We start from the raw sequence: 27,244 nt of genomic DNA, 5'->3' as shown, positions 1-27,244 counted from the left end.
GGAGGAATAATCGTCTGTGGCTGTTTTTCATGGTTCGGGCTAAGGCCCCTTAGTTCCAGCATACATTGACATTCTAGACAATTCTGTGCTACCAACTTTGTGGCAACAGTTTGGGGAAGGCCCTTTCCTGTTTCTGCATGACAATGCCCCCATGCACAAAGCGAGGTCCATACAGAAATGGTTTGTCAAGATCGGTGTGGAAGAACTTGACTGGCCTGCACAGAGCCCTGACCTCAATCCCATCGAACACCTTTGGGATGAATTGGAACGCCGACAGCGAGCCAGGCCTAATCGCCCAACATCAGTGCCCGACCTCACTAATGCTCTTGTGGCTGAATGGAAGCAAGTCCCTACAGCAACGTTCCAACATCTAGTGGAAAGCCTTCCCAGAAGAGTGGAGGCTGTGATAGCAGCAAAGGGGGGACCAACTCCATACTAATGCCCATGATTTTGGAATGAGATGTTCGACGAGCAGGTGTCCACATACTTTTGTTCATGTAGTGTATCTTCCCCTTGCATTCATTCCTATCCCTTTGCTCCCTGCCGATTTAGCAGGGAACAAAAGGGTGCTGATTCTGGCTTTTATAAAACACAGATACAAAAGAAAAGGTCTCTCCGTAAACAACAGGAATAGAGGTGCTGCCTTGAATTATAAAATGAGGCATTAGAAGGTGCGATACGACACTTTCCTTTTTAAAATAATGTTTATTTGATATAAACACAGATATACTATATTCAAGGGGACAACACTAAAGCTCTGTGTGAGAGCCAAAGGGCAGCAGCTTTTCTGTGCGTGATAAATCCTTTGTTTTTCATTCTGCCTAAAACCCCCTTCTTGGCCTGCGTTCCATCTCCAATATATTCAGTTGCATAAAACCATGGCATGGCAAGTTTGTCTTAGGGATTTTCAAAGCATTTTCTGATGATGAAACATGACAAGTTCAGCTTAGTCTGAGACAAATTCATGTATAGAGTTTGGTCAACTTGGATTCTATCTCTAAACCTAGTGGTTCAGCTAGCACGCCTGAAGATTTTGTCTTCCGTTATCGCCGGTCAGTGTTACGCAGGAGCCACTAGTATGGCTGCCATAGAATAATATGTTATGCAAGTTTGATGTTGTGCAAATGTTCAGATCCTTGTTGATGGAGAACATTTTTATTTCGCAAACATTACAATTTTCTCACTATATCAACTTAATTTACAGTGGGGGAAACAATTATTTAGTCAGCCACCAATTGTGCAAGTTCTCCCACTTAAAAAGATGAGAGAGGCCTGTCATTTTCATCATAGGTACACGTCAACTATGACAGACAAAATGAGAAAAAGAAATCCAGAAAATCACATTGTAGGATTTTTAATGAATTTATTTGCAAATTATGGTGGAAAATAAGTATTTGGTCAATAACAAAAGTTTCTCAATACTTTGTTATATACCCTTTGTTGGCAATGACACAGGTCAAACATTTTCTGTAAGTCTTCACAAGGTTTTCACACACTGTTGCTGGTATTTTGGCCCATTCCTCCATGCAGATCTCCTCTAGAGCAGTGATGTTTTGGGGCTGTCGCTGGGCAAGACGGACTTTCAACTCCCTCCAAAGATTTTCTATGGGGTTGAGATCTGGAGACTGGCTAGGCCACTCCAGGACCTTGAAATGCTTCTTACGAAGCCACTCCTTCGTTGCCTGGGCGGTGTGTTTGGGATCATTGTCATGCTGAAAGACGCAGCCACGTTTAATCTTCAATGCTCTTGCTGATGGAAGGAGGTTTTCACTCAAAATCTCACGATACATGGCCCCATTCATTCTTTCCTTTACACGGATCAGTCGTCCTGGTCCCTTTGCAGAAAAATAGCCCCAAAGCATGATGTTTCCACCCCCATGCTTCACAGTAGGTATGGTGTTATTTGGATGCAACTCAGCATTCTTTGTCCTCCAAACACGACGAGTTGAGTTTTTACCAAAAAGTTATATTTTGGTTTCATCTGACCATATGACATTCTCCCAATCCTCTTCTGGATCATCCAAATGCACTTTAGCAAACTTCAGACGGGCCTAGACATGTACTGGCTTAAGCAGGGGGACACGTCTGGCACTGCAGGATTTGAGTCCCTGGCGGCGTAGTGTGTTACTGATGGTAGGCTTTGTTACTTTGGTCCCAGCTCTCTGCAGGTCATTCACTAGGTCCCCCCGTGTGGTTCTGGGATTTTTGCTCACCGTTCTTGTGATCATTTTGACCCCACGGGGTGAGATCTTGCGTGGAGCCCCAGATCGAGGGAGATTATCAGTGCTCTTGTATGTCTTCCATTTCCTAATAATTGCTCCCACAGTTGATTTCTTCAAACCAAGCTGCTTACCTATTGCAGATTCAGTCTTCCCAGCCTGGTGCAGGTCTACAATTTTGTTTCTGGTGTCCTTTGACAGCTCTTTGGTCTTGGCCATAGTGGAGTTTGGAGTGTGACTGTTTGAGGTTGTGGACAGGTGTCTTTTATACTGATAACAAGTTCAAACAGGTGCCATTAATACAGGTAACGAGTGGAGGACAGAGGAGCCTCTTAAAGAAGAAGTTACAGGTCTGTGAGAGCCAGAAATCTTGCTTGTTTGTAGGTGACCAAATACTTATTTTCCACCATAATTTGCAAATAAATTCATAAAAAATCCTACAATGTTATTTTCTGGATTTTTTTTCCTCAATTTGTCTGTCATAGTCGACGTGTACCTATGATGAAAATTACAGGCCTCTCTCATATTTTTAAGTGGGAGAACTTGCACAATTGGTGGGTGACTAAATACCTTTTTCCCCCACTGTACACAGTGATGTGTACAGTATGAATAATTTGTGTCAGGGGTGAAAGTATGTAGACTTGACCTTATGATCTCAATTTAAAATGGACTGTTATCTTTAATCGAAGTATAATATCTCATCATCATCTTCCGATGAACTCCCCAACCTGGAGGCAAACCTCATAAAAAAAGAAAAAAAAGATGATGACCTCAAAAGTAAGAGCACTTTGTTTAAACAGTCCTTCATAAGCCGTAGTACATGCTTTCTACAGATTCAGTGAAAATCATGTATACAAGTGCCATTTAATTTCCATACCCAATGTGTCTCACCAAAGCAATGCAGCTCTCAGCAGCTCTGAAGATGATCCAGTGTTCTTTGGTAGAAGAGGCTTCAAACACTACTACACACATTGTTACACCCATTGTTCTACACATTGTTACATACACCACTTAAGGTTGAGAAGGATCAGGCTGAATTTGGTGCTGCTCTGGTCTGCCCTTGCAATGTTATCGTCAATTTCTCACATGAAATAGCCTTCATTTCTCAGAACAAGAATAGACTGACGAGTTTCAGAAGAAAGTTATTTGTTTCTGGCCATTTTCAGCCTGTAATCGAACCCACAATTGCTGATGCTACAGATACTCAACTAGTCTCAAGAAGGCCAGTTTTATTGCTTCTTTAATCAGCACAACAGTTTTCAGCTGTGCTAACATAATTGCAAAAAGGTTTTCTAATGATCAATTAGCCTTTTAAAATGATAAACTTGGATTAGCAAACACAACGTGCCATTGGAAAACAGGACTGATGGTTGCTGATAATGGGCCTCTGTACGCCTATGTAGATATTCCATAAAAAATCAGCCATTTCCAGCTATAATAGCCATTTACAACATTAACAATGTCTACACTGTATTTCTGATCAATTTGATGTTATTTTAATGGACCTTTTCTTTCGAAAACAAGGACATTTCAAAGTGACCCCAAACTTTTGAACGGTAGTGTAACTGTATATCATAATCTATAAAGGTTCATAATGTGGCATAACTGTGTGACATAACCATCAATTTATTTGTTCACATGTATTAATCCTTTAGCGTGACCCATTTATGTAGCGCTTATAAAGCCTATACAAATGCTTTATGAAGCCTTCGTAAGATGCACTTCCAATAAAGCAGGATCACATTTTTTAAAGACGTTTCAGAATCTCCTCTTCCAGATAGATAAGATAGCCTCTTCAGTTTACTAGATACATAAGATAGCCTCTTCGGAGCATTAAACTCCAGATAGAAAGCATCACATTTGGCACCATTTGCCATCATCTCGTCAACCTATTTAACATCAACATGTCCAGCAAATAGTGTTGCCTGTTTGTCATCTCACTTGAATATTGATTTCATAAGAAACGCTGTCCATCAACTCTCTCCCATCTTGCCTCTGCGAACGAGGGCTCTTACTGGCTCTACAGAGCAATGGACGTGGGCATTTTTTCTTTTGATACTTGGGTCTTTGTTTTCCTTTTGTAAAGATTGGGAAAGTAAACGCAAATTAAATGTGCCTGTCATCATCAGACACTCGTAAGTCCCTTCAAGGCTCAAAGAGAGAAATCCTCCTGAGGCATTGTTAGAAATAGATTGGGAATTAATGAGATTTGCTCTTATTCAGTATTTTCCATTAAAAAATGGCCGCCCCACACCACTGACACGTTAATGAATTAACAGCTTAATTGTACTGAATCGCTCAAACGTCAGTTTTATTTTTCAATTATGACAAAAACAGACTCCAAAAGAGGGCGAATTTATTTCTGAGCGTGTTGGTAATTTTTTCTATAGTTTTCGAAAATATACTTCATTTCTCTAATGTACATTTTGAATGGCAGGTTGACAGATTGCTTAAACATGTGATTTGTTGATGAACGGATTACATGACTTGCCTGACTCCTGTCAAGCTCAGGTAAGACTCATGTCATGTGGGCTCATGATCTTTTAAATTAGATTAAAGTCACTCTTATGGATGTCTAAATTCCCAGTGTGTTCAATACATCACCGTTTGCATTGTGAGCAGGCTCTGAAAAACACACAAAATCAATATTTGTGGCCCATTTTCAAGCACAGTTCTTTGCAAAAGGCATTTCAAGTCATATGAATATGGACTCATAAAAACACTTTCAGATCTTTTTTTTCAATTGTAAAGGGTTATTTCACCACATTTAAACTGATCCATTATCTCCAGCACCATACCACTACGTATGCGAAAAGTACTATTTGTTAACATTATGTAATTCAAAAAGGTAAGAAGAAAATGTCCTACGAAATGTCAGTGATTTTCAAAAACAGTGACGACTTTCCACCCAGGGGGAGGTTGTTTGCCTACTCTCTACGTAGTGGTGAAACTCGGAGATTTTGATAATGACTGATTTAAATTAAGACCCATCATACAGTTGAAGTCGGAAGTTTACATACACCTTAGCCAAATAAATTTAAACTCAGTTTTTCACAATTCCTGACATTTAGTCCTAGTAAAAATTCCCTGTCTTAGGTCAGTTAGGATCACCACTTTATTTTCAGAATGTGAAATGTCAGAATAATAGTAGAGAGAATTATTTATTTAAGCTTTTATGTCTTTCATCACATTCCCAGTGGGTCAGAAGTTTACATTCACTCAATTAGTATTTGGTAGAATTGCCTTTAAATTGTTGAACTTGGGTCAAACATTTCGGGTAGCCTTCCACAAGCTTCCCACAATAAGTTGGGTGAATTTTGGCCCATTCCTCCTGACAGAGCTGGTGTAACTGAGTCAGGTTTGTAGGCCTCCTTGCTCGCACACACTTTTTCAGTTCTGCCCACACCTTTTCTATAGGATTGAAGGTCAAGGCTTTGTGATGGCCACTCCAATACCTTGACTTTGTTGTCCTTAAGCCATTTTACCACAACTTTGGAAGTATGCTTGGGGTCATTGTCCATTTGGAAGACCCATTTGCGACCAAGCTTTAACTTCCTGACTGATGTCTTGAGATGTTGCTTCAATATATCCACATAATTTTCCTTCCTCATGATGCCATCTATTTCGTGAAGTGCACCAGTCCCTCCTGCAGCAAAGCACCCCCACAGCATGATGCTGCCACCCCCGTGCTTCACGGTTGGGATGGTGTTCTTCGGCTTGCAAGCCTTCCCATTTTTCCTCCAAACATAACAATGGTCATTATTGCCAAACAGTTCTATTTTTGATTCATCAGGCCAGAGGACATTTCTCCAAAAAGTAAGATCTTTGTCTCCATGTGTAGTTGCAAACCGAAGTCTGGCTTTTTAATGGCGATTTTGGAGCAGCGGCTTCTTCCTTGCTGAGCGGCCTTTCAGGTTATGTCGATATAGGACTCATTTTACTGTGGATATTGATACTTTTGTACCTGTTTTTCTTCCAGCATCTTCACAAGGTCCTTTGCTGTTGTTCTGGGATTGATTTGCACTTTTCGCACCAAAGTACGTTCATCTCTAGGAGACAGAACGCATCTCCTTCCAGAGCGTTATGACTGCTGCGTGGTCCCATGGTGTTTATACTTGCGTACTATTGTTTGTACAGATGAACGTGGTACCTTCAGGCGTTTGGAAATTGCTCCCAAGGATGAACCAGACTTGTGGAGGTCTACAATTTTTTTCTGAGGTCTTGGCTGATTTCTTTTGATTTTCCCATTATGTCAAGCAAAGAGGCACTGAGTTTGAAGGTAGGCCTTGAAATACATCCACAGGTACACCTCCAATTGACTCAAATGATGTCAATTAGCCTATCTGAAGCTTCTAAAGCCATGAAATCATTTTCTGGAATTTTCCAAGCTGTTTAAAGGCACAGTCAACTAAGTGTATGTAAACTTCTGACCCACTGGAATTGTGATACAATGAATTATAAGTGAAATAATCTGTCTGTAAACAATTGTTGGAAAAATTACTTGTGTCATGCACAAAGTAGATGTCTTAACCCTCCCGTTGTCCTGGTATTCTGTACACACGCCGTGCCCTCCGGGTCGAACTGTCCCCCTCTCACTAAAGGCCCAGTTGGAACATGTGGGACAGTATGGGTGCGAACAGCCTTTGCAGATGTATTTGTTACACCTGGTGCACACTGTGTGTGTTTTACAGTCCTTCTTTGTGGGGCAGACCTGACACCTCTTCCTCTTACTGGGTTGTGCGGGGTTGGGTGCTTGGGCCGGTGCTGTGTGGTCCGGTGCTGCGGGGGCGTGATCCCGCCAGGGCTGATCACGATACGTAGCCCTCTGAACAGCTTTGACGAGCGCCGCAGAGGCTTCGGTGCGAGGGAGACGGGCCCTTCTTTGTATGAACGGAGTCACTAGTGCCTTTCCCAGCTGCTCGAGGAACACCCTCCTCTTGTTTCGCTTGCCAGGCATCCAAGTGGGGTTGAGCTCTCGCCATATGACAAAAGCGTTGTAAGAGGACACGTCAAGGATGTTGTGGAAGATGACCAGGGGCCAGCGCGCGGTCATCCTCCTGCAGCTGTAGGTTCCAATCACCTTGTCTAGGTTGTCCACACCTCCCTTGTTGCTGTTGTAGTCTAGGACGATAGCCGGCTTCTTGTCCTGGCGACGGCTAACGTGAGCCTCGGTGTGCAGCGTGCTCAGGAGTAAGACGTTCTTGTTTTTCTTTGCCAGGTAGGACACTAGAGCGGTGGTGGACGTGAAGGCGAACTTGGAGGAGAAGAGGAGCCTGTCCTTTGAGGCGAGCAGCGCCTGCGGGAGCTCTGGCTTGTTCTTTCTGACTGTGCCGACCACGGTGACGTTCCTGGTCAGGAGCTGGCGCGCGAGCTCGTATGAGGTGAAGAAATTGTCGCAGGTGATGTTGTGACCCCTGAGTCCCTGCGTCAAATCGAGCACGACCCTCATCCCCTGGTTCTTCTCGGGGCCTCCGCATGTGGCCTTGCCGGTGTAGACCTGCATCTTCCAGGCGTAGCTGGATTTGGAGTCGCAGGCCACCCAGGTGTTGATGCCGTATTTGGCCGGCTTGCTTGGGATATACTGGCGGAAAGGACATCGGCCTGGAGGAAGGAGAGAGAGAGAGAGAGAGAGAGAGAGAGAGAGAGAGAGAGAGAGAGAGAGAGAGAGAGAGAGAGAGAGAGAGAGAGAGAGAGAGAGAGAGAGAGAGAGAGAGAGAGAGAGAGAGAGAGAGAGAGAGAGAGAGAGAGAGAGAGAGAGAGAGAGAGAGAGAGAGAGAGAGAGAGAGAGAGAGAGAGAGAGAGAGAGAGAGAGAGAGAGAGAGAGAGAGAGAGAGAGAGAGGAGAGAGAGAGAGAGAGAGAGAGAGAGAGAGAGAGAGAGAGAGAGAGAGAGAGAGAGAGAGAGAGAGAGAGAGAGAGGGAGGAAAAGACAAGAGATTAGCTTTAGCGTGTTGTGTTGTGTTGAGTGTTGTGTTCAGTGTTGTTGTTGTGCTCTTGTACGGTGTTGTTGGCCCCGGCACACCTCTGAAAGGGACCAGTTGCTCGTCCACCGTCACGTCGGCCCCGGGGTTGTAGAGGAGCGGCAGCCTCTCGACCCACTTGTCCCAGACCTCTCTCACGGCCGCAAGTTTGTCACCGCCGCCTGCTGCGCGTCTCTCGGCTCTGGTCTGGCGGTCGTCGAAGCGAAGGAGTCTCGAGTAAGCGTGAAAGACTTTGAGCGGCATGGTTGCGCGGAAAATGGTCCTTCCGCTCTCGGCGTCCCAGAGACTAGAGGCCGCTTCGCCGCTTCGCTAGGATGAGCAGCCCTACGTAGGCTCGCAGGTCTGTGGAGTCCATCGCTTTCCAGCGGCCGCCGCCGCGGTCGCGGTCTTCGTGGTCTTCGTGGCCGTCGGCGGCGGCGTAGTGGCGGTCGTCGCCGTCGCCGTCGCCGTCCCCGTCGCCTCGGGCTCCGTATTTTCGAACGCCCTCCAGATTGGTCATCTCCAGGATGATGTCTTCTATCTCGGGTGTGAAAAACAAGCGAAACGTGGAGAGGATGTCGCGGGCTTGGCCTACGGCCTGCCTAGTAGGCCCGGGCCTCATGTCCTCCGGCACCTCAGCAACCGGCCTGTTACTTTTTGCCGCTGCGGCGGCCCCTCCGACGCCCCGATTGTTGTCACAGGGCACCGAGCACCATTGGATTTGGCCGTTTCTCGACACGAATGTCTCTCTTTCCACTCGAGGGATATCGTGTTGTGTTCTGGGGCTGATGCTGTGGCGGCGGCTGCGGCAGCGGCGGAGGTCTCCTCGCTCTCCTCGCTCTCCTCGCTCTCCTTCACCTTCCCCTTGTTCTTCCCCTTGTTCTTCTTCTTCTTCTTCTTCTTCTTCTTCTTCTTCTTGTTGGTCGTCGTCGTCGTCGTCATCGTCTCGTTCGTCTTCTACGCCTTGACCTTGTTCTACTTAGACATTGTCCTCGTCGTCGGCGGCGGCAGCGGCTGCGGCGTCGTAGTCGTCGTCGTCGTCGTCCTCTGTGGTCTCCTCGTCCTCTGGGTTGTATTCCTCCCCGTCTTCTTCTTCGGACGCTTCCTCGTCCGCATCCTCGTCGCAGTCAGAGTCATTGGAAAATATCTGTTCTAGGACCTGTTTGGCCGTGAATCGCACAGCACTCATAATAGCTTCGGCACCCAGGCTGGGGAAGTCCCCAAGACCTCTCTCTTCGGCACGTGTCCGGACATGCCACGGAGGCAATATTAGTAGTAGTAGTAGTAGTAGTAGTAGTAGTAGTAGTAGTAGTAGTAGTAGTAGTAGTAGTAGTAGTAGTAGTAGTAGTAGTAGTAGTAGTAGTAGTAGTAGTAGTAGTAGTAGTAGTTATTGGTGTTATTGGTGTTGGTGTTGGTGTTGGTGTTTGTTTACGGCTTACCTAGTACCTCTGGCTCAGAGCTTATGCCTCTAACGTGTAGCCTGGGTCGTTTTGACCCAGACAGGACAGGACAGGACAGGACAACGCTAGGGGTTATACAGCAACTCGCTCTAACACTCTGACATGTAGCCTGGGTCTTTTTGACCCGGTCAGGACAGCAGGTGGAGACATAGAGCGAGTTGCTCTAACACCTAGGCTCTAACACGTAGCCTGGGTCTTTTTGACCCGGTCAGGACAGCGGGAGGGGATATACAGCCACTCGCTCTAACACCTAGGCTCTAACACGTAGCCTGGGTCCTTTTGACCCGGACAGGACAGGACAGGACAACGCTAGGGGTTATACAGCCACTAGCTCAAACACATAGGCACTGACACGTAGCCTGGGTCTTTTTGACCCGGTCAGGACAGCAGGTGGAGACATAGAGCGAGTTGCTCTAACACCTAGGCTCTAACACGTAGCCTGGGTCTTTTTGACCCGGACAGGACAGGACAGGACAGGACAGGACAACACTAGGGGTTATACAGCCACTAGCTCAAACACATAGGCACTGACACGTAGCCTGGGTCTTTTTGACCCGGTCAGGACAGGACAGGCCAACGCTAGGGCTTATACAGCAACTCGCTCTAACACCTAGGCTCTAACACGTAGTCTGGGTCTTTTTGACCCGGTCAGGACAGCAGGAGGAGATATACAGCCACTCGCTCTAACACCTAGGCATTGACACGTAGCCTGGGTCTTTTTGACCCGGTCAGGACAGGACAGGACAACGCTAGGGGTTATACAGCCACTAGCTCAAACACATAGGCACTGACACGTAGCCTGGGTCTTTTTGACCCGGTCAGGACAGCAGGAGGAGATATACAGCCACTCGCTCTAACACCTAGGCTCTAACACGTAGCCTGGGTCCTTTTGACCCGGACAGGACAGGACAGGACAGGACAGGACAGGACAGGACAGCGGGAGGAGATATACAGCGAGCCACTCGCTGTAACACCTAGGCTCTAACATTAACCAAACAAAAATTAAATAAATGAATATAATATAATTAATTATTTTTATGGGAGTGGTCATTGAATCCACAATATAACAGGTTCGTGTCTCACAGACAAACAACATCCATTGAAGCTATGTCGACTTTCCAGAACACAGAAAACGCAAAGGGCGATTCTCGCTGCATCACTGCAGTGTTTGACATACACACGTCGGACTCCAGTCACGTAACTACTACTACCGACAATACCACCGTCGTCGGCACCGTGATTGGTCTGGGCATCGTCGGAGGGTCGACTCGACTGAGTCTGAGCACCATCAACTTCAACGACATCTATTCTGCGTTCAATCGAGTAGTGAACAACATACCCATACTTCTCGGCTACACGGTGAAAAGCCTCTCGGTCATGCCCAACAACAAACTGGAGGTGAGACTATTTGTCGAACCCAAATATAGTCTGTTGAGGTATGAGCTGTGGCTCGTTCGGGTCGTAGGACAGGCTCTGCTCTTGTGGTTTTACCACGGTGCAGTGTCACACATCATGGTGACACACCGGGACCATGTGCAGAAGATACACCGTGAAGCTGTGGGATGGTGTCCCTGTGCTGCAACGTTGACCGGTTTCGACGACAGCGAGTCTTGTACTTGTGCTTTGTACTACGACATGTGGGACATGGACGTTCGTCACAGCCACGTCCGAGACCATTTGTTGACATATTATCGGACATATCGGCAAATGCCATGCGACATCTCATCCGTGTGTAGCGGTGTCCACATGACAGATCTCTCAGATGAGGAACAGACACTTCTGATGAAGAAAGTCGCCTGGATATTTCAAGGCTTTTCTGTTGGCCCCAAACAACACGCCATGATGGGGATCCGTTCGAGCCTAGGCATACCTTGTGATTTCACGAAAACCCAAAATGTTGTACCGCAAGTATACAAGTTGACAGACTGTCAGAATGAAACACGTGCGGAGATGTTCAATTGTCAGCAAGCCGAAGAGCAGATGACATATATTCACTTGTCGAGGAAATGGTTATCTTGGGTTTCCAGCATTGTCCTCGACTAGTGACACACACCTACAATATTACAAGGAAATTTCACTGTAATGTCTGTACCTACAATGTGACCAATAAAAGTTGATTTAATTTCATTTGCAAGGGTCCCGTTCACAGCACAGCACACACTCGCTCTAACACTCTAACACGTAGCCTGGGTCGTTTTCACCCCAGCCAGGACACGAGAGGACAACGCTAGGGGTCATACAGCCACTCGCTCTAACACATAGGCACTGACACGTAGCCTGGGTCTTTTTTTTGTTTGTTGTTGACCCGGACAGGACAGCGGGAGGAGATATACAGCCACACGCTCTAACACATAGGCACTGACACGTAGGCTGGGTCGTTTTGACCCCGGACAAGAAAGGACAGGACAGGACAGGACAGGACAGCGGCACGGGATATACAGCCACTCCCTCTAACACATAGGCACTGACACGTAGCCTGGGTCTGTCTGACCCCGGACAAGACAGGACAACGCTAGGGGTTACACAGCCACTCACTCTAACACGTAGCCTGGGTCTTTTTGACCCGGACAGGACAACGGGAGGGTTATCCAACTTGCTAAAACTTTAGATTGCTAACAACAAATTTGTGGAGTGGTTGAAAACGAGTTTGAATGACTCCAACCTCAGTGTATGTAAACTTCCGACTTCAACTGTAGGTGGTTGTGGGGATTGAACCCACAACCATCTGGGCTCTAATATGTGAGGAGTGTTACCACACAACTACTCAGACACACCATTTTTTCAATTCTTAATTGTTATTATGTTGATCGTAGTTATTCAGCACCTGTTTCTCTAGAGATTAATTTGCGAGTAGGTGAACTGGCATACTGTTGTTGAATTGTCTCACTGCTCATTCCAAACATGGTCTTTAATTAGCTGGGGATTTGGGAAGTACTGGTTAGTGTCCGACTCTCTCCCTGTCTGTTACACACACAACTGTTGTTTCTCTCTCTCGCTGTCTGTCTCTCTCTCTCTCTCTCGCTCTCTTTCACTCTCTCTCACTCACCTACTCACTCACTCACTCACTCACTCACCTACTCACTCACTCACTCACTCACTCACTCACTCACTCACTCACTCACTCACTCACTCACTCACTCACTCACTCACTCACTCACTCACTCGCACTTCCTTACACAGACACACATATGCCTATGCTCTACAGTCCCCATGCTCACACGGAGCTATTCACTTCTCTCTCACACACACACACACACTTACATTTACGGTTGTGGTCCCTCAGAGACGCACATTTTCTCTTTCACTCCACAGCACGCACACAATCAATCAATTTTCAATCAATTTTATTTTATATAGCCCTTCTTACATCAGCTAATATCTCGAAGTGCTGTACAGAAACCCAGCCTAAAACCCCAAACAGCTAGTAATGCAGGTGTAGAAGCACGGTGGCTAGGAAAAACTCCCTAGAAAGGCGAAAGCCTAGGAAGAAACCTAGAGAGGAACCAGGCTATGAGGGGTGGCCAGTCCTCTTCTGGCTGTGCCGGGTGGAGATTATAACAGAACCATGCCAAGATGTTCAAAAATGTTCATAAGTGACAAGCATGGTCAAATAATAATCAGGAATAAATCTCAGTTGGCTTTTCATAGCCGATCATTAAGAGTTGAAAACAGCAGGTCTGGGACAGGTAGGGGTTCCATAACCGCAGGCAGAACAGTTGAAACTGGAATAGCAGCAAGGCCAGGCGGACTGGGGACAGCAAGGAGTCACCACGGCCGGTAGTCCCGACGTATGGTCCTAGGGCTCAGGTCTCTCAGTTGGCTTTTCATAGCCGATCATTAAAGAGTTGAAAACAGCAGGTCTGGGACAGGTAGGGGGTTTCGTAGCCGCAGGCAGAACAGTTGAAACTGGAATAGCAGCAAGGCCAGGCGGACTGGGGACAGCAAGGTGTCATCATGCCCGGTAGTCCTGACGTATGGTCCTAGGGCTCAGGTTCTCAGAGAGAAAGAGAGAACGAGAGAATTAGAGAGAGCATACTTAAATTCACACAGGACACTGGATAAGACAGGAGAAGTACTCCAGGTATAACCAACTAACCCCAGCCCCCGACACATAAACTACTGCAGCATAAATACTGGAGGCTGAGACAGGAGCGGTCCGGAGACACTGTGGCCCCATCCGAAGAAACCCCGGACAGGGCCAAACAGGAAGGATATAACCCCACCCACTCCGCCAAAGCACAGCCCCCGCACCACTAGAGGGATATCCCCAACCACCAACTTACAATCCTGAGACAAGGCCGAGTATAGCCCACAGAGGTCTCCACCACAGCACAAACCAAGGGGGGCGCCAACCCAGACAGGAAGATCACGTCAGTAACTCAACCCACTCAAGTGACGCACCCCTCCCAGGGACGGCATGAAAGAGCACCAGCAAGCCAGTGACTCAGCCCCTGCAACAGGGTTAGAGGCAGAGAACCCCAGTGGAGAGGGGAACCGGCCCGGCAGAGACAGCAAGGGCTGTTCGTTGCTCCAGCCTTTCCGTTCACCTTCACACTCCTGGGCCAGACTACACTCAATCATATGACCTACTGAAGAGATAAGTCTTCAGTAAAGACTTAAAGGTTGAGACCGAGTCTGCGTCTCTCACATGGGTAGGCAGACTGTTCCATAAAAATGGAGATCTATAGGAGAAAGCCCTGCCTCCCGCTGTTTGCTTAGAAATTCTAGGGACAATTAGGAGGCCTGCGTCTTGTGACCGTAGCGTACGTATTGGTATGTACGGCAGGACCAACTCGGAAAGATAGGTAGGAGCAAGCCCATGTAACGCTTTATAGGTTAACAGTAAAACCTTGAAATCAGCCCTTGCCTTAACAGGAAGCCAGTGTAGGGGAAGCTAGCACTGGAGTAATATGATCAAATTTCTTGGTTCTAGTCAGGATTCTAGCAGCCGTATTTAGTACTAACTGAAGTTTATTTAGTGCTTTATCCGGGTAGCCGGAAAATAGAGCATTGCAGTAGTCTAACCTAGAAGTAACAAATGCATGGATTAATTTTTCTGCATCATTTTTGGACAGAAAATTTCTGATTTTTGCAATGTTACGTAGATGGAAAAAAGCTGTCCTTGAAACAGTCTTGATATGTTCGTCAAAAGAGAGATCAGGGTCAAGAGTAACACCGAGGTCCTTCACAGTTTTATTTGAGACGACTTTACAACCATCTAGATGAATTGTCAGATTTAACAGAAGATCTCTTTGTTTCTTGGGACCTAGAACAAGCATCTCTGTTTTGTCCAAGTTTAAAAGTAAAAAGTTTTCAGCCATCCACTTCCTTATGTCTGAAACACAGGCTTCTAGCGAGGGCAATTTTGGGGCTTCACCATGTTTCATTGAAATGTACAGCTGTGTGTCATCCGCATAGCAGTGAAAGTTAACATTATGTTTTCGAATAACATCCCCAAGAGGTAAAATATATAGTGAAAACAATAGTGGTCCTAAAACGGAACCTTGAGGAACACCGAAATGTACAGTTGATTTGTCGGAGGACAGACCATTCACAGAGACAAACTGATATCTTTCCGACAGGTAGGATCTAAACCAGGCCAGAACTTGTCCGTGTAGACCAATTTGGGTTTCCAGTCTCTCCAAAAGAATGTGGTGATCGATGGTGTCAAAGGCAGCACTAAGGTCTAGTAGCACGAGGACAGATGCAGAGCCTCGGTCTGACGCCATTAAAAGGTCATTTACCACCTTCACAAGTGCAGTCTCAGTGCTATGATGGGGTCTAAAACCAGACTGAAGCATTTCGTATACATTGTTTGTCTTCAGAAAGGCAGTGAGTTGCTGCGCAACAGCTTTTTCTAAAATTTTTGAGAGGAATGGAAGATTCGATATAGGCCGATAGTTTTTTATATTTTCCGGGTCAAGGTTTGGCTTTTTCAAGAGAGGCTTTATCACTGCCACTTTTAGTGAGTTTGGTATTTTCTTCAGTATCGCTCTTTCTCTTTCTTGCCTTTCTCTCACATACACGGCAGAGCCTCCCTCCTACTGACAGATGGATGGGGACTAATAGCATAATTAAGTACCCGCGCCAGCGGTTCCTGTTTACTGCTCGGTTGCTAAGCAGTGACATCAGCTGATCCCTCCTCCTTCCTCACTAATACCTCTCTCTCTCTCTCTCTCTCTCTCTCTCACACACACACACACACACACACACACACACACACACACACACACACACACACACACACACACACACACACACACACACACACACACACACACACACACACACACACACACACACCTACTGTGGGCAGGGTGTAGAGTAGAGGGAGAGAGGGATGTAGAGAGAGAGGGAGCGTGGTAGAGAGAGCAAGCAGGCAGGCAGCAGTGTGTGTGAGACAGACAGACAGCATGGTTAGAGCTTGCAGGGTGGACCAGCCACGGCTCTCCATGTAGCCCAGTGCAGCGCAGGCTAGAGGGGAGGAGTCCGAGGAGCCACCAGGACCTACTCATCTCACTCACTTACAGCCAGGAGCTCTCACGCCACTGGGACTACTGGCTTTTTCTTTAGGGATAGACTTCAGAGAAACAACTTAAAAAGATAAAAACATTCCATAACAATTTTGTCTGGCTGGCTTTGTTGTTACGTGTTTACTTTTCTTGGAGCCTTTTTTGTGTTTTGGGAGGCACCTGGGGAATTGTTATTGTTTTGACTGGGACTGGGCTGGGTGGGCGCTCCAAGGGACCGCATGCATGACACAACGCAAAGGCGAGAAGACCACCATCAGCATCCAGGAGCACATGGCCATTGACGTGTGCCCTGGCCCCATCCAGCCCATCAAGCAGATCTCTGACTACTTCCCCCGCTACCCGCGGGGTCTCCCCCCCACAGTGCCCCCCGCCCTCATCCGGGCCAGCTCGCTGCGCTCCTCTTCGGCCAGCCACAACTCTGGGGATGACCCGGCCCGCTCCCACACCAACGACGACCCGGGCTGGGCCTTTGGCGGTGCCGCCGCCGCCCTGTCACCCGCAGCAACCGGCAAGAAGGAGGAGGAGCCGGACATGGAGGGCTATGACTCTGACGACTCAAGTGAGTAGAGACAATTTCTCTCTCTTTTTGGTCCTCTTCTTTCTCCTTCATTCCTTTCTTCAATGTCTGGTTGCCGAGTAACCGTCTGGTGTGGCTGTGTCTTTTTTACCTCTTCCTTTTCTCCCCCTCTCTCCTCCTTTTCCTTCTATAGTATCTGTGGTTGCCGAGTGCTGGTGTGTCTATGCGTCTTCCTCTCTGTGGCGTAGCTAACTCTCTGACTGTTAAGAGCCAACTGTTGCTGTCGCAGAGCGGCTGTTGCTTCCCCTTCCTACTTGCAACATTGCACTCCTACACTCCTACGCTATAGACTCCCATTGTACCAAAAAGCACAGGTCTTTTTTTTTTACCAGTATAAGACAAGTGATGTGATTATGCATGTGATGATTAAAGTCTGGACTAATGTGTCTGTTTTGTGCCGAGGCTTCTCAGCTGGGTGATTCATGCCTTCTCTGACTAGCTTTAAATTAGCAGGCAGGATATATGCAGTGAGCTCCGGTCGGATTTGTGGGCGTGCTGTTGAGTCTCGGCAAGAGGTCTGTTTACATCCATACACGAGCAGCCGGCCAAACAGCGAGGCTGGCAGGCTCCTGTTGTGCGTGTGTGTCTGTGTGCGTCTGCATGTGTACACGTATGAGCTATTAGTATATGTGTGTGTGTGCACGCACGTACAAGCTACTGTTGTGTGTGTGTGACGTGTGTGCATCTGCCCCAGTCTGGTCACTGTTGTCGCCCGCCAAGGGAATGCACCTCCTGTGACAAGTACATTTTTAATTTCTTGTGTCTTACAGTGAGTGGTTGTCGTGGCACCTACTGCTGGCATGCTCTAAAAGCAAAACCCTTATAAGAGCACTGATCCCTATTGACAACGTTAAACAGAAGCTGCCCTGTTGATGACTGTGCAGGCTGACATGTGAGTGTCACCTAAGCATGTCACTCTTACAGCATTTTGCAATGGTCCCCAGACCTGTTTTCTATTTCTTCCAATTCCTCTCCAATGGGTGCCAATGCGTATTTTTGACACTATAGTGAATACAGGTTAGTGTGACAGCAGGGCAGCCCAGTGAAGGTTAAACCAAGTGGAGGGCTCTGTTGAAACACAGAGGGCTGCCCTGCCTGTCCTATTATCCTGTACCGGATTGGGGGATGGAATGGCAACGGCACGGAGTGGGTGGAATAGGCCGGCTTTGACAGATGTTGACCTATGCCCTGGCGGACAGCGCACAGCTCTCTTATGGAGAGGAGACAGGAACATGGAGTTGCACTCAACTTGAAAGTAGCACTGATTTGAAGTGGAATCAAGCCCTTCTTCAATGATTATATTATGGCTTACATTGTCGAGGACAAAATATTTTGTACATTTACAGTATGGTGAAAACAACTAGGGTTAGTTGTGACATAAGTGTTTTTAAGTGCAATAGTCAGTGTAGGTTGGATAGAGACTGTAAAGCAATGCCAGTTCCAAGTACCTTTGACAATGGACTAGATAGGCAACTGGTGGTATTGGTATGGTATGTGGTATTGCGGCTGAGATGATATGCTTTAGTCTGTTGCTGTATGCATTTGGAACCATTAGATCTGTCTTGGACAGAATGGTAGAAACCTATCAGTGCTCCATCATGGCCAACAGGTGATAGTGGTTATATGCTATTGCTAATATTATATACCTTGTCTGCTGCTGTACGATCTTGGAACAATTACATCTGATTGTCTTGGACAGAATGGGGGAAATGTATTAGCCTGTTGCTGCGTCGCCCCGAGTGCACTGGGCCAGAACACGTGTGTTGAAGCAGACATTTTCTAACCACAATCCTTCTGGGCACTGTTTCACAGAGGATGCATAAGGAAGCACACATTAACAACATGGAGGAGCAAATGAATTGTAATCAAGCAATGTGTTGTGTGAGATGTGCAGTACCAATAGGGCAATTAGAAAGACACATTTACAGCGACATGTAATTGGCGCAGAAACCCACAATGAAGGAGTCATCCGAGACGTCTTACAAGAAACTCGACTACCTCGGAGAGTCAAGGTAGGAGGTAGTTGAAATGCAACAGGTGAGTTTCTTTTGGCAAGATGTTGCGCTTGATGCTTTTTCACTTCAATATTTAACTACTGTCTCGCCACCTTGACAGACTGCTTATATTAAAAGTCTAATTCGATTCGACCGACCAACATCAAATTCGGAAGCCAAGGTAATGAACAGGCAACCGCAGTCATGCACTGACTATTGTAGCAATTCATAGTCTATAATTAAAGTCCTCAACAATGCTGTCAAAATGTTATCTTGAGTCACCATATGGCATGTGTGCTTGTCACCAACCTATTTGGGAGCAACTCACTTCCAGTATTGTGTCTAAAGACTTCCACATGCTTCCCAGCCGAAACAGTTCGGAAGAGTTTGTGCATATATTATGATGATATTTTGTGAAGTTTCTGTTCGTTTTGGACTTCGGTAAGGTTTTTTTTTCAGCTGTTCGGGCACACAACATTGTGCAAGGCTGTCATCAAGGCAAAGGGTGGCTACTTTAAAAAAATCTCAAATATAAAAAATACTGTATTTTGATTTGTTTAACACCTTTTTGGTTACTACATGATTCCATATGTGTTATTTTATCATTTTGATATCTTCTCTATTATTCTACAATGTAAAAATGAAGAAAAACCTTTGAATGAGTAGGTGTGTCCAAACTCTTGACTGGTAGTGTATATATAGGCTAAATTCCAGTCATGTTTGACAAATAAAATGTAGGATAATTAATATGAATGTCTAAAGGCTTGATTCTGTCGACATACTCAAGGCACTGTTCGTTCAGATAGGAGACGAAAGACCAGTGCCTGTTGCTCACTGCGACATCACCAACCTTGCAATCTGAGCGAAGGCATTGAGCATTTTGAAACCATTTAACCATAAATGTATTTTTTTTTTACCTGGACATTTTTTTATCTTTTATTATTAGGCATTATTTCAAAGTAGCCTAGCCAAATTCCGACCACTTTCCTTATTTGTCCAGCAGCCAAAGACACAATCCTAGTCATATTGGCAACCCATGCATGTTGTTGCATCTTTAGATCTTCCCTCTTTCTAAATGATCTTCCTTTCTGTCACATGAAAACTCTCGCATTAGTGGTGTGCTTTTGAGAACGGTGTTTCCCGCGAATTGCATTTTGGAAAATGTGCATGTACAGCCTACTGCTGTGTGCGCATTGCTACATTTATAATATTAAGAAATAATAGTTTATCAACATTTTAAGTGAAATGTTATGATCTGTTTTTTTATTGTAATTTTACATTTAGCAGACACTCTTATCCAGAGCGATTTACAGGAGCAATTAGGGTTAAGTGCCTTGCTCAAGGGCACATAGACAGATTTTTCACCTAGTCAGCTTGGGAATTCGAACCAGCGCCCTTTCGGTTACTGGCCCAACGCTCTGAAACACTAGGCTACTTGCATCAGCCTCATTGCTTTTTAAACGTTTTTTTGATGTACAGTGGTTCTATGAATTTGGGATCTATCCTCTCACAACTAACTGTCCCAGAGTCTGTTTGGAATACTTATTTCCCACACAGAACGACAAGCTGACCAATAGAATGAGTCAACTTTTGTACTATGGGGGATATTAGATTGACATAGGCTAGTGCTTTTGCTTTTCATTAATCATCTAGTTGGCTGAGGAAAAGTAAATCTGGACAGTTCTTCTAACATCTTCAAGGTGCACCTCGGAATTGACGCGTGCCATTGCATCCCCGATGTGTCTTTCTTCACTTGTATTTCGGAGCTGCCAGGCCTGTGATAAGGAGCCGACAAGAGAGCCATGTGAGTGAAAGGTGCTTCAGAGCATGGCGAGCCAGGAGAAGGGAATTATAATTATTATATTCACTTTGGCCGCAAGGCATGGATTTTGTTTTGTCGGCATTATGGCCACACAAGGGGGCATCCACGGCCTGCCGCCCGGTTAAATTAGGGAAATTCGAGGCCTGCCGCCCGGTTAAATTGAGTATGAGAGCAATCTTTTGACTCTCTAAATGGTTAAATGAGTGAGAAATAGATTTAATAGATAGTCTGTGAGTGTGCAACAAATAATATAATCTTAAATTTACATGTTGATTTATTTGCCATATTAAATGATTTTATATTGGCTAATTTCCATAATGTGGACAGTTTGTGTTACTACCTTACCAGGTTGCATTTTCACCCCTTAAAATTGAGTGGAATTACACCACCTTTTTACCTCAGATTGCTGATGTTAGTATAAGGTTTACAGTCATCATGATGATATAAGATCGATTGCTTAAAACAGATCAATATCTTTGGTTTTGTACCATTGATTTTGTTACACGCACTGGGGTGCTCAGGACTTAGAACGCAGAGATTTTCAAACTCTCAAATGGCATGGAAAATTCGGTCCGGTCTCTCTATAAAAGTCGCTGGCCACACAACAATATACTGATTTGACAGTTAAACTAACACTTAAATAGCAGCCAACCTTGGTCACTGTTGATATCCTATGCCACGTTGTGATTTGTTGAAGTTAACTGATAGAAAAAGTGGTTTGTTTTCTTTTACATGATGGCAGCCTTCCGAAATCAACATCAGCCATTCCAAATTATTGATAAAAGCCTTCTACAAGTTCTCATCTAACCAACCATGTATAGGTTATTCCAAGTTTCCGTGTTGCCTTTGAATAGTGTTAGTTTAAACAGCGCTACACCCCAAATGTTTGCCCCTGTACCATTGATTTCAGCGTGATATCGGTGGAAGTGATTAACAAAAAAAGTGTTGCATTACACTTAAAACGTTGGCGACACACTTGAATCAAAATGCAACACTTCAAAATGTAGCTCTTCTAGAAATTGTCCTTTAACCAGTGATGTACACATTATTCCCTGATTCCATGTGATTTTTGAGCTCTGTTAGTTTTTAACAGGACGTACAACCTCATCTCCCCCTTCTCACGTAATTTATTTCAACGTGATAATTGTGGAGTGATTTACAAAACAGTGTTGCGTTTCTCTTCTCATATCAAAATGCAACATTCTGAAATGTAGCTGACTGTGTTCAGCAGGTTGTCCTCTAACCAGTGATGTAAAAACATCTCCAGTGTCCATGTGTTTTTTGAGTTGTGTTAGTTTTAACAGCTGTACCCGTGTGCAGTGTACAGTTTATAAGGTGCTGGTTTTAAAAAAATACAAGTAATATGATTACTATTGTTGCACATGTATGTGTAGAGAGTACATTTTAGGTTCAGGCTTTCAATATATCACAAACTCTTTATGCATAATGTTTATGCACTTTAAAACTGTGTTTTGACATTGGGCTATTTATCAAAATGTCTTGTCAACAGGAAGCAGCGACAACATCATTTTCAACTTCCTTTTCAGGAATATAAGTTTAACTTTCAACATTAATTTCCAATTGTATTGTATTTATTCACGTAAAAACTGCTGAACAAGTCCAAAAACTGTGATTGATTTATTTTGATGATATACCAGAAATGACCAAAATGGCTTTGCCTTGCCTACAATAATGCGCATCTCTGGTTCTTGTCCTGTTTTTGGTCAGGACTGCACCACACCATGGTAGGAATGGAATGGAATCGGACCGAGACCACACTTTTAGAGCGAACCACAGTGTGTTGTTTAGTGTGCTCCCGAGTGCAGATAGTGTTCACACCAGTCCAAACTAAAAGAACTAAGGGGGAAAACGCGCCAGAGTTCGGAAAAAAGGCTCCAAACCAATTTAGGTGTGAAAGACCCCTAAGAGACCACATTGTATTTTAGATTGACACAGTATAACAGCATCTGCGTGATTTAGCTAGTGGTTGTAGCTATAGTAGCTGTTCAGGCGGATTGTAGTGAGTGAGAGGCTGAAGAACAGAGGGCAGTATACCCCTAAAAGGTTAAGGCCGGGAATGGAACTGTTCAGTACAGAACTATACAGTATTTATGCAAATGGTGGAGGAGTCATGCTGTACACTTTTGCAATTTCCTCCTCAAGGCTTAGCTGGGGAAGTTATTGGGAGGTGAGGGGGTAAATTAAGAGCATCAAGAGTTGCTTACCGTTATAGCCAGATAAGAAGTAGATCAACATACAGATGTAGTCTGAACTGTTCAAGCAACCAGTCTAAGAATAAAACCATAGACTAGGATTTGCTTAGACCAGTGTCTTGTTATGTGAGATCTCTCTGCCATGGGAAGAGGGGATTAAGTGTCTGCCACTTGTTTGTGACTTTAACGCTGCAGTCCAGCCTAAATTGGGCTGACACGTCTCAGGAGACTCAATCTAATATTTGTGTTGTCTCCCCCCTGAGGTTGGCAACCTTCTCCCCAGGCACCCAATCATCCAGGGAGATCTCTCTCTTTTAATCTATCCCTCCCTCCCTCTCTATCTATCTCCGCTATTTATCTCTGGCTAATATACATTAAGATATGGGGGGTAAACACGTCATTTTAGTCATTAGTCATTTTGACTAATCCTAGAATTTAATTGAAAATGATAAGTGTATCACCCACATCCCCTCCACCCACCACCCTTTCCGTTTCCCCACCCACAAGGGGTAATCAGAACCGATCGAATCTCCCACATTTTCCACAACTTTCTTCATTAAACGCTTCCACCCGAGGATTGGACACGGAGGTCGAGAGAGGGGGCCTTCTTATCACAACTGTGTGGCGCCATAGGAAACGGTGTTACTTACATATCCTTCCCTCCCTCATTTTACATTACATTTACGTCATTTAGCAGACGCTCTTATCCAGAGCGACTTACAGTTAGTGAATATATTTTCTTTAATTTTATACTGGCCCCCCATGGGAATCGAACCCACAACCCTGGCGTTGCAAACGCCATGCTCTACCAACTGAGCTACATCCCTGCCGGCCATTCCCTCCCCTACCCTGGACGACGCTGGGCCAATTGTGCGCCGCCCATGAGTCTCCCGGTCGCGGCCGGCTGCGACAGAGCCTGGATTCGAACCAGGATCTCTAGTGGCACAGTTAGCACTGCGATGCAGTGCCTTAGACCACTGCGCCACTCAGGAGCTCTCTCTCCCCTATACGGTGGATTGGGCTCTGTGTTTTTTAAGCTGCGGCGGCACGTGTTGACAGGGTTAGATGGGATGATGTGTTCACCGGAGGCGCATCGCATGGGTCTTACCTCCTCTGAGATATCACGCCTTGGTAGCCTCAGTGTCTCTCTGGTAGTGTCTCCTAATGGAAGCGCAGGCCAAAGGGATTCACTTCCCTATCTTAACCGCTAAATAAGAGAGAATGGGAGGGGGTGGGGGTGGGGGTTGTTATGATAAACATGGAGGGAAGATATGATGGAGGGAGGGAGTGCAAGGATGAGAGAGAGAGATAAAAAGCAATAGGTGGAAGATGGAGAGCCAGGGATATGGAAGAAGGGAGAGAGAGATGGAGCTATGGAAGGAGGGAAAGATAAAGATAAGATAAGAAAAGGTAGGGACTGGAGAGCAGAAAAAGGAGACAGCAGTAGAAATGGAGATAAGGAAGGGATAGTGGGTGAGATATGGAGGACGGAATACAAGGTGTGAGAGAGAAAATGAGATCCAAAAGATGGGAGAGATAGAATAAAAAATTAAGTAGTAAGGATGGGAGAGCAAGACAAGGAGAGAGCAGGGGTGAGAAAGCAAGAGACTGTGATGGAGAGAAAGGGGAAGGGAGGGGGAGCATGGCAAAAACTAATTTGCAGTGCCAAAACCATTTAAGTTCTTATCCAAACCGCTTCAGAACGTAGCCCTGCCTTCATAATGCACCTTATGCACTCAGTCTTTTCCAGTAAGGCAGTACAGTATGTGCAAAGTGCCACGTCGCTTCCCAGGCCCATTCCTATAGGGCAGTGGTTCCCAAACTGTGGCATTTTTTGTGGTTTTTTATTTATTTATTTTTATACATTTTCGGTATGGAAAAACGCTTTCAGTGTAAACTTAAACAACTAAAACCAAATAGTATGTGTGTAGAAAAGAAAATGGACATATATATTTTTTGATAATAGCCTAGAATCTTTGAGAACTTCAGAGACAATCAGGCCCCCATTGTTTTTGTTATGTTTTGAGTATAACAACACAGCATTATCCATGTCAAAATGTGTAGAATTGCAGGAAATTAGCTATAAAACTGCTAAATGTTCTCTCCACGGCCAAGATGATATTTTTTACTTATTCTTTGGTCTGTGTATGGTTTTTCACTGTATGTTTTTCGCAACTGAAAAGACATAAATTAGTGGGTCACGAACCAAAACAGTTTGGGAACCCTTGCGTGTAGGGAGCACTCTCAGGTGAGCAGCCAGGGACATACAGTAGAATCCTATTAGGACTCTTATCTGCCAGCTGTCATCTGATAATGACTGACTAAGGAGTTTAGTGTTCTCCTACCATGGTCACCTTCAGGCTAACATAACTATCCTGAGTCCAGACCAACCACATTACGGGGCTATTATTTGTTTACTCTCTCCGTGGAGTTCATTTCATGTCTTTGTTTATGAGCACTTCCTGTGCAACGGTTTACTGGCAACGGATATAAGTATTTTTCCCTCCTGCCGCCACAATGGCCATTGAAACGCCGCTACGCCCCACAAAATGGACCCATTTGCCATCTGGGGGTGTTGGCAGTGGGGCCCGGTTATGTTTGTTTTGTGTTTGCGTCTCTGTGTTTACGTGGACGTGTTGGCTGGTGTGTGTTTTGAGTGATTTGTTAGTTCACGGCGTGCGAGTGTGTCACTGCTCCATCGGTCCAGTTTGTAAAATGCTAATGTCCACATTCACGCACCACAGTGGGGGACGAGTGTTTATGTGGCACCAGCTGAAGAGCAGATATTGATGCAGTTTACTGCACACTAAGCATTTGTGCAATCGATATTATGAGTTTTAGCCATGGCACGACTATGGGACAATGTCTGTGTTGCACTAGTATCCATGGTAGCTGAGAAAATGCCCTTTATGGATGAGTAATATTCCTTCTCTTGTTAGTTCAATCAATCAATCAAATGTATTATAAAGCCCTTTTTACATCAGCAGATGTCACAAAGTGCTATACAGAAACCCAGCCTAAAACCCCAAACAGCAAGCAATGCAGATGTAGAAGCATGGTGGCTAGGAAAAACTCCCTAGAAAGGCAGAAACCTTGGAAGAAACCTAGAGAGGAACCAGGCTCTGAGGGGTGGCCAGTCCCCTTCTGGCTGTGCCGGGTGGAGATTATAACAGTACATGGCTATTAAGGCCAGATTCTTCTCCAAGATGTTCAAACGTTCATAGATGACCAGCAGGGTCAAATAATAATCACAGTGGTTGAAGAGGTTGCAACAGGTCAGTACATCAGGAGTAAATGTCACTTGGCTTTTCATAGCCGGGAAATTAGAGGTTGAAATAGCAGGTGAAGGTAGAGAGATAGAGAGTTGAAAACAGCAGGTCTGGGACAAGGTAGCAAGTCCGGTGAACAGGTCAGGGTTCCATAGGCGCAGACAGAAGAGAAACTGGAGCAGCAGCACAACCATGTGGACTGGGGACAGCAAGGAGTCATCAGGCCAGGTAGTCCTGAGGCATGGTCCTAGGGCTCAGGTCCTCCGGGAGGGAAGGGAGAGATAGTTGATATCATATATATCTACTTCTTTGCATCTAACCTTTCAAAGCCAGGATATCACATTCAGACAAATGTTCTTATTCAGAAGATTTACCTGTAAAACACAGGGCAAGCTCAGAGGGCAAGCTCACATAGTAATACGTGAATTATGATTAATAAAGTTTAGTAAGCTACTATTTGTTCCAGTAAAAAAATTATAATAAAAACAATCATATACAATACATTGACTTCCACAAACGTTTGCTATTTCAGAGCCCCAAACCGAAAGCAGTGGCTTTTTCGAGAGGGAGGGAGAAAGTGGTGCATTTTGAGAACAACGCCAGCCGCGCTTCGCTTGAAGAGGGATCGTGGAGCCAACCAGGCTCTTTGCGAGTAGCCATATTTAGACAATGTCTCAGGAAGTTTCATACGAATATCCCTACTATTTTGCTCAGAAAGTAATAAAACGCATGTTTACGTTGTTAGAATACATCACTAAACATATTTTGAATGCATACAACTGCAAATAGGCCACTTTCAGTAGCTCAAACACATAAATGGTGCTCAGTGTGCTTATGGGATTAGTTATAAAGCATCTGGATTCAAGTTCACGGTACCTCACACAACATTTTCACTCGCTGCACTCCCTATTTTATTTTCAATCATATATTGTTATGTCCTGTCAAACCCTTCAGATCACATCCTTTTAAATATTTTACATCAAGGCAACAAACATGAACCGTCTGCTCTTAAAATCATGGCTGCATGTCGCAGAAAATCGTCTTCAATGCAAAACTATAAATGTGATTTAATGTTGTGACCTTAACCACTGGGTCATGATACATTATGTAGCCTACAGTATTTTTCTCCACCCTCAGTACCCCTACTTCCCGCGGATATGCACACACACACACCCTCCCTCTTCATTTCCAATCCTCAT

General features: G+C 45.2%; 1 protein-coding gene across 1 annotated transcript in view; it reads left to right on the top strand.

The window, feature by feature from the left end:
- Positions 1-16,000: 16,000 nt before the first annotated feature.
- Positions 16,001-27,244, top strand: part of LOC123485060 (double C2-like domain-containing protein beta) — a gene marked incomplete at its 3' end in the record, with an annotated part of 122,978 nt that continues 111,734 nt past the window's right edge. Inside the window, exon 1 of the mRNA XM_045215919.1 lies at positions 16,001-16,729. Coding sequence (XP_045071854.1) covers positions 16,393-16,729 — 337 coding nt within the window. The remainder of the gene's footprint in view (positions 16,730-27,244) is intronic.

Source organism: Coregonus clupeaformis, unplaced genomic scaffold (genome assembly GCF_020615455.1).
Source record: "Coregonus clupeaformis isolate EN_2021a unplaced genomic scaffold, ASM2061545v1 scaf0555, whole genome shotgun sequence".
NCBI classification, from domain to species: domain Eukaryota; kingdom Metazoa; phylum Chordata; class Actinopteri; order Salmoniformes; family Salmonidae; genus Coregonus; species Coregonus clupeaformis.
Note: the sequence above shows the minus strand (reverse complement) of the source record. Positions and strands in the feature narration are given on the sequence as shown.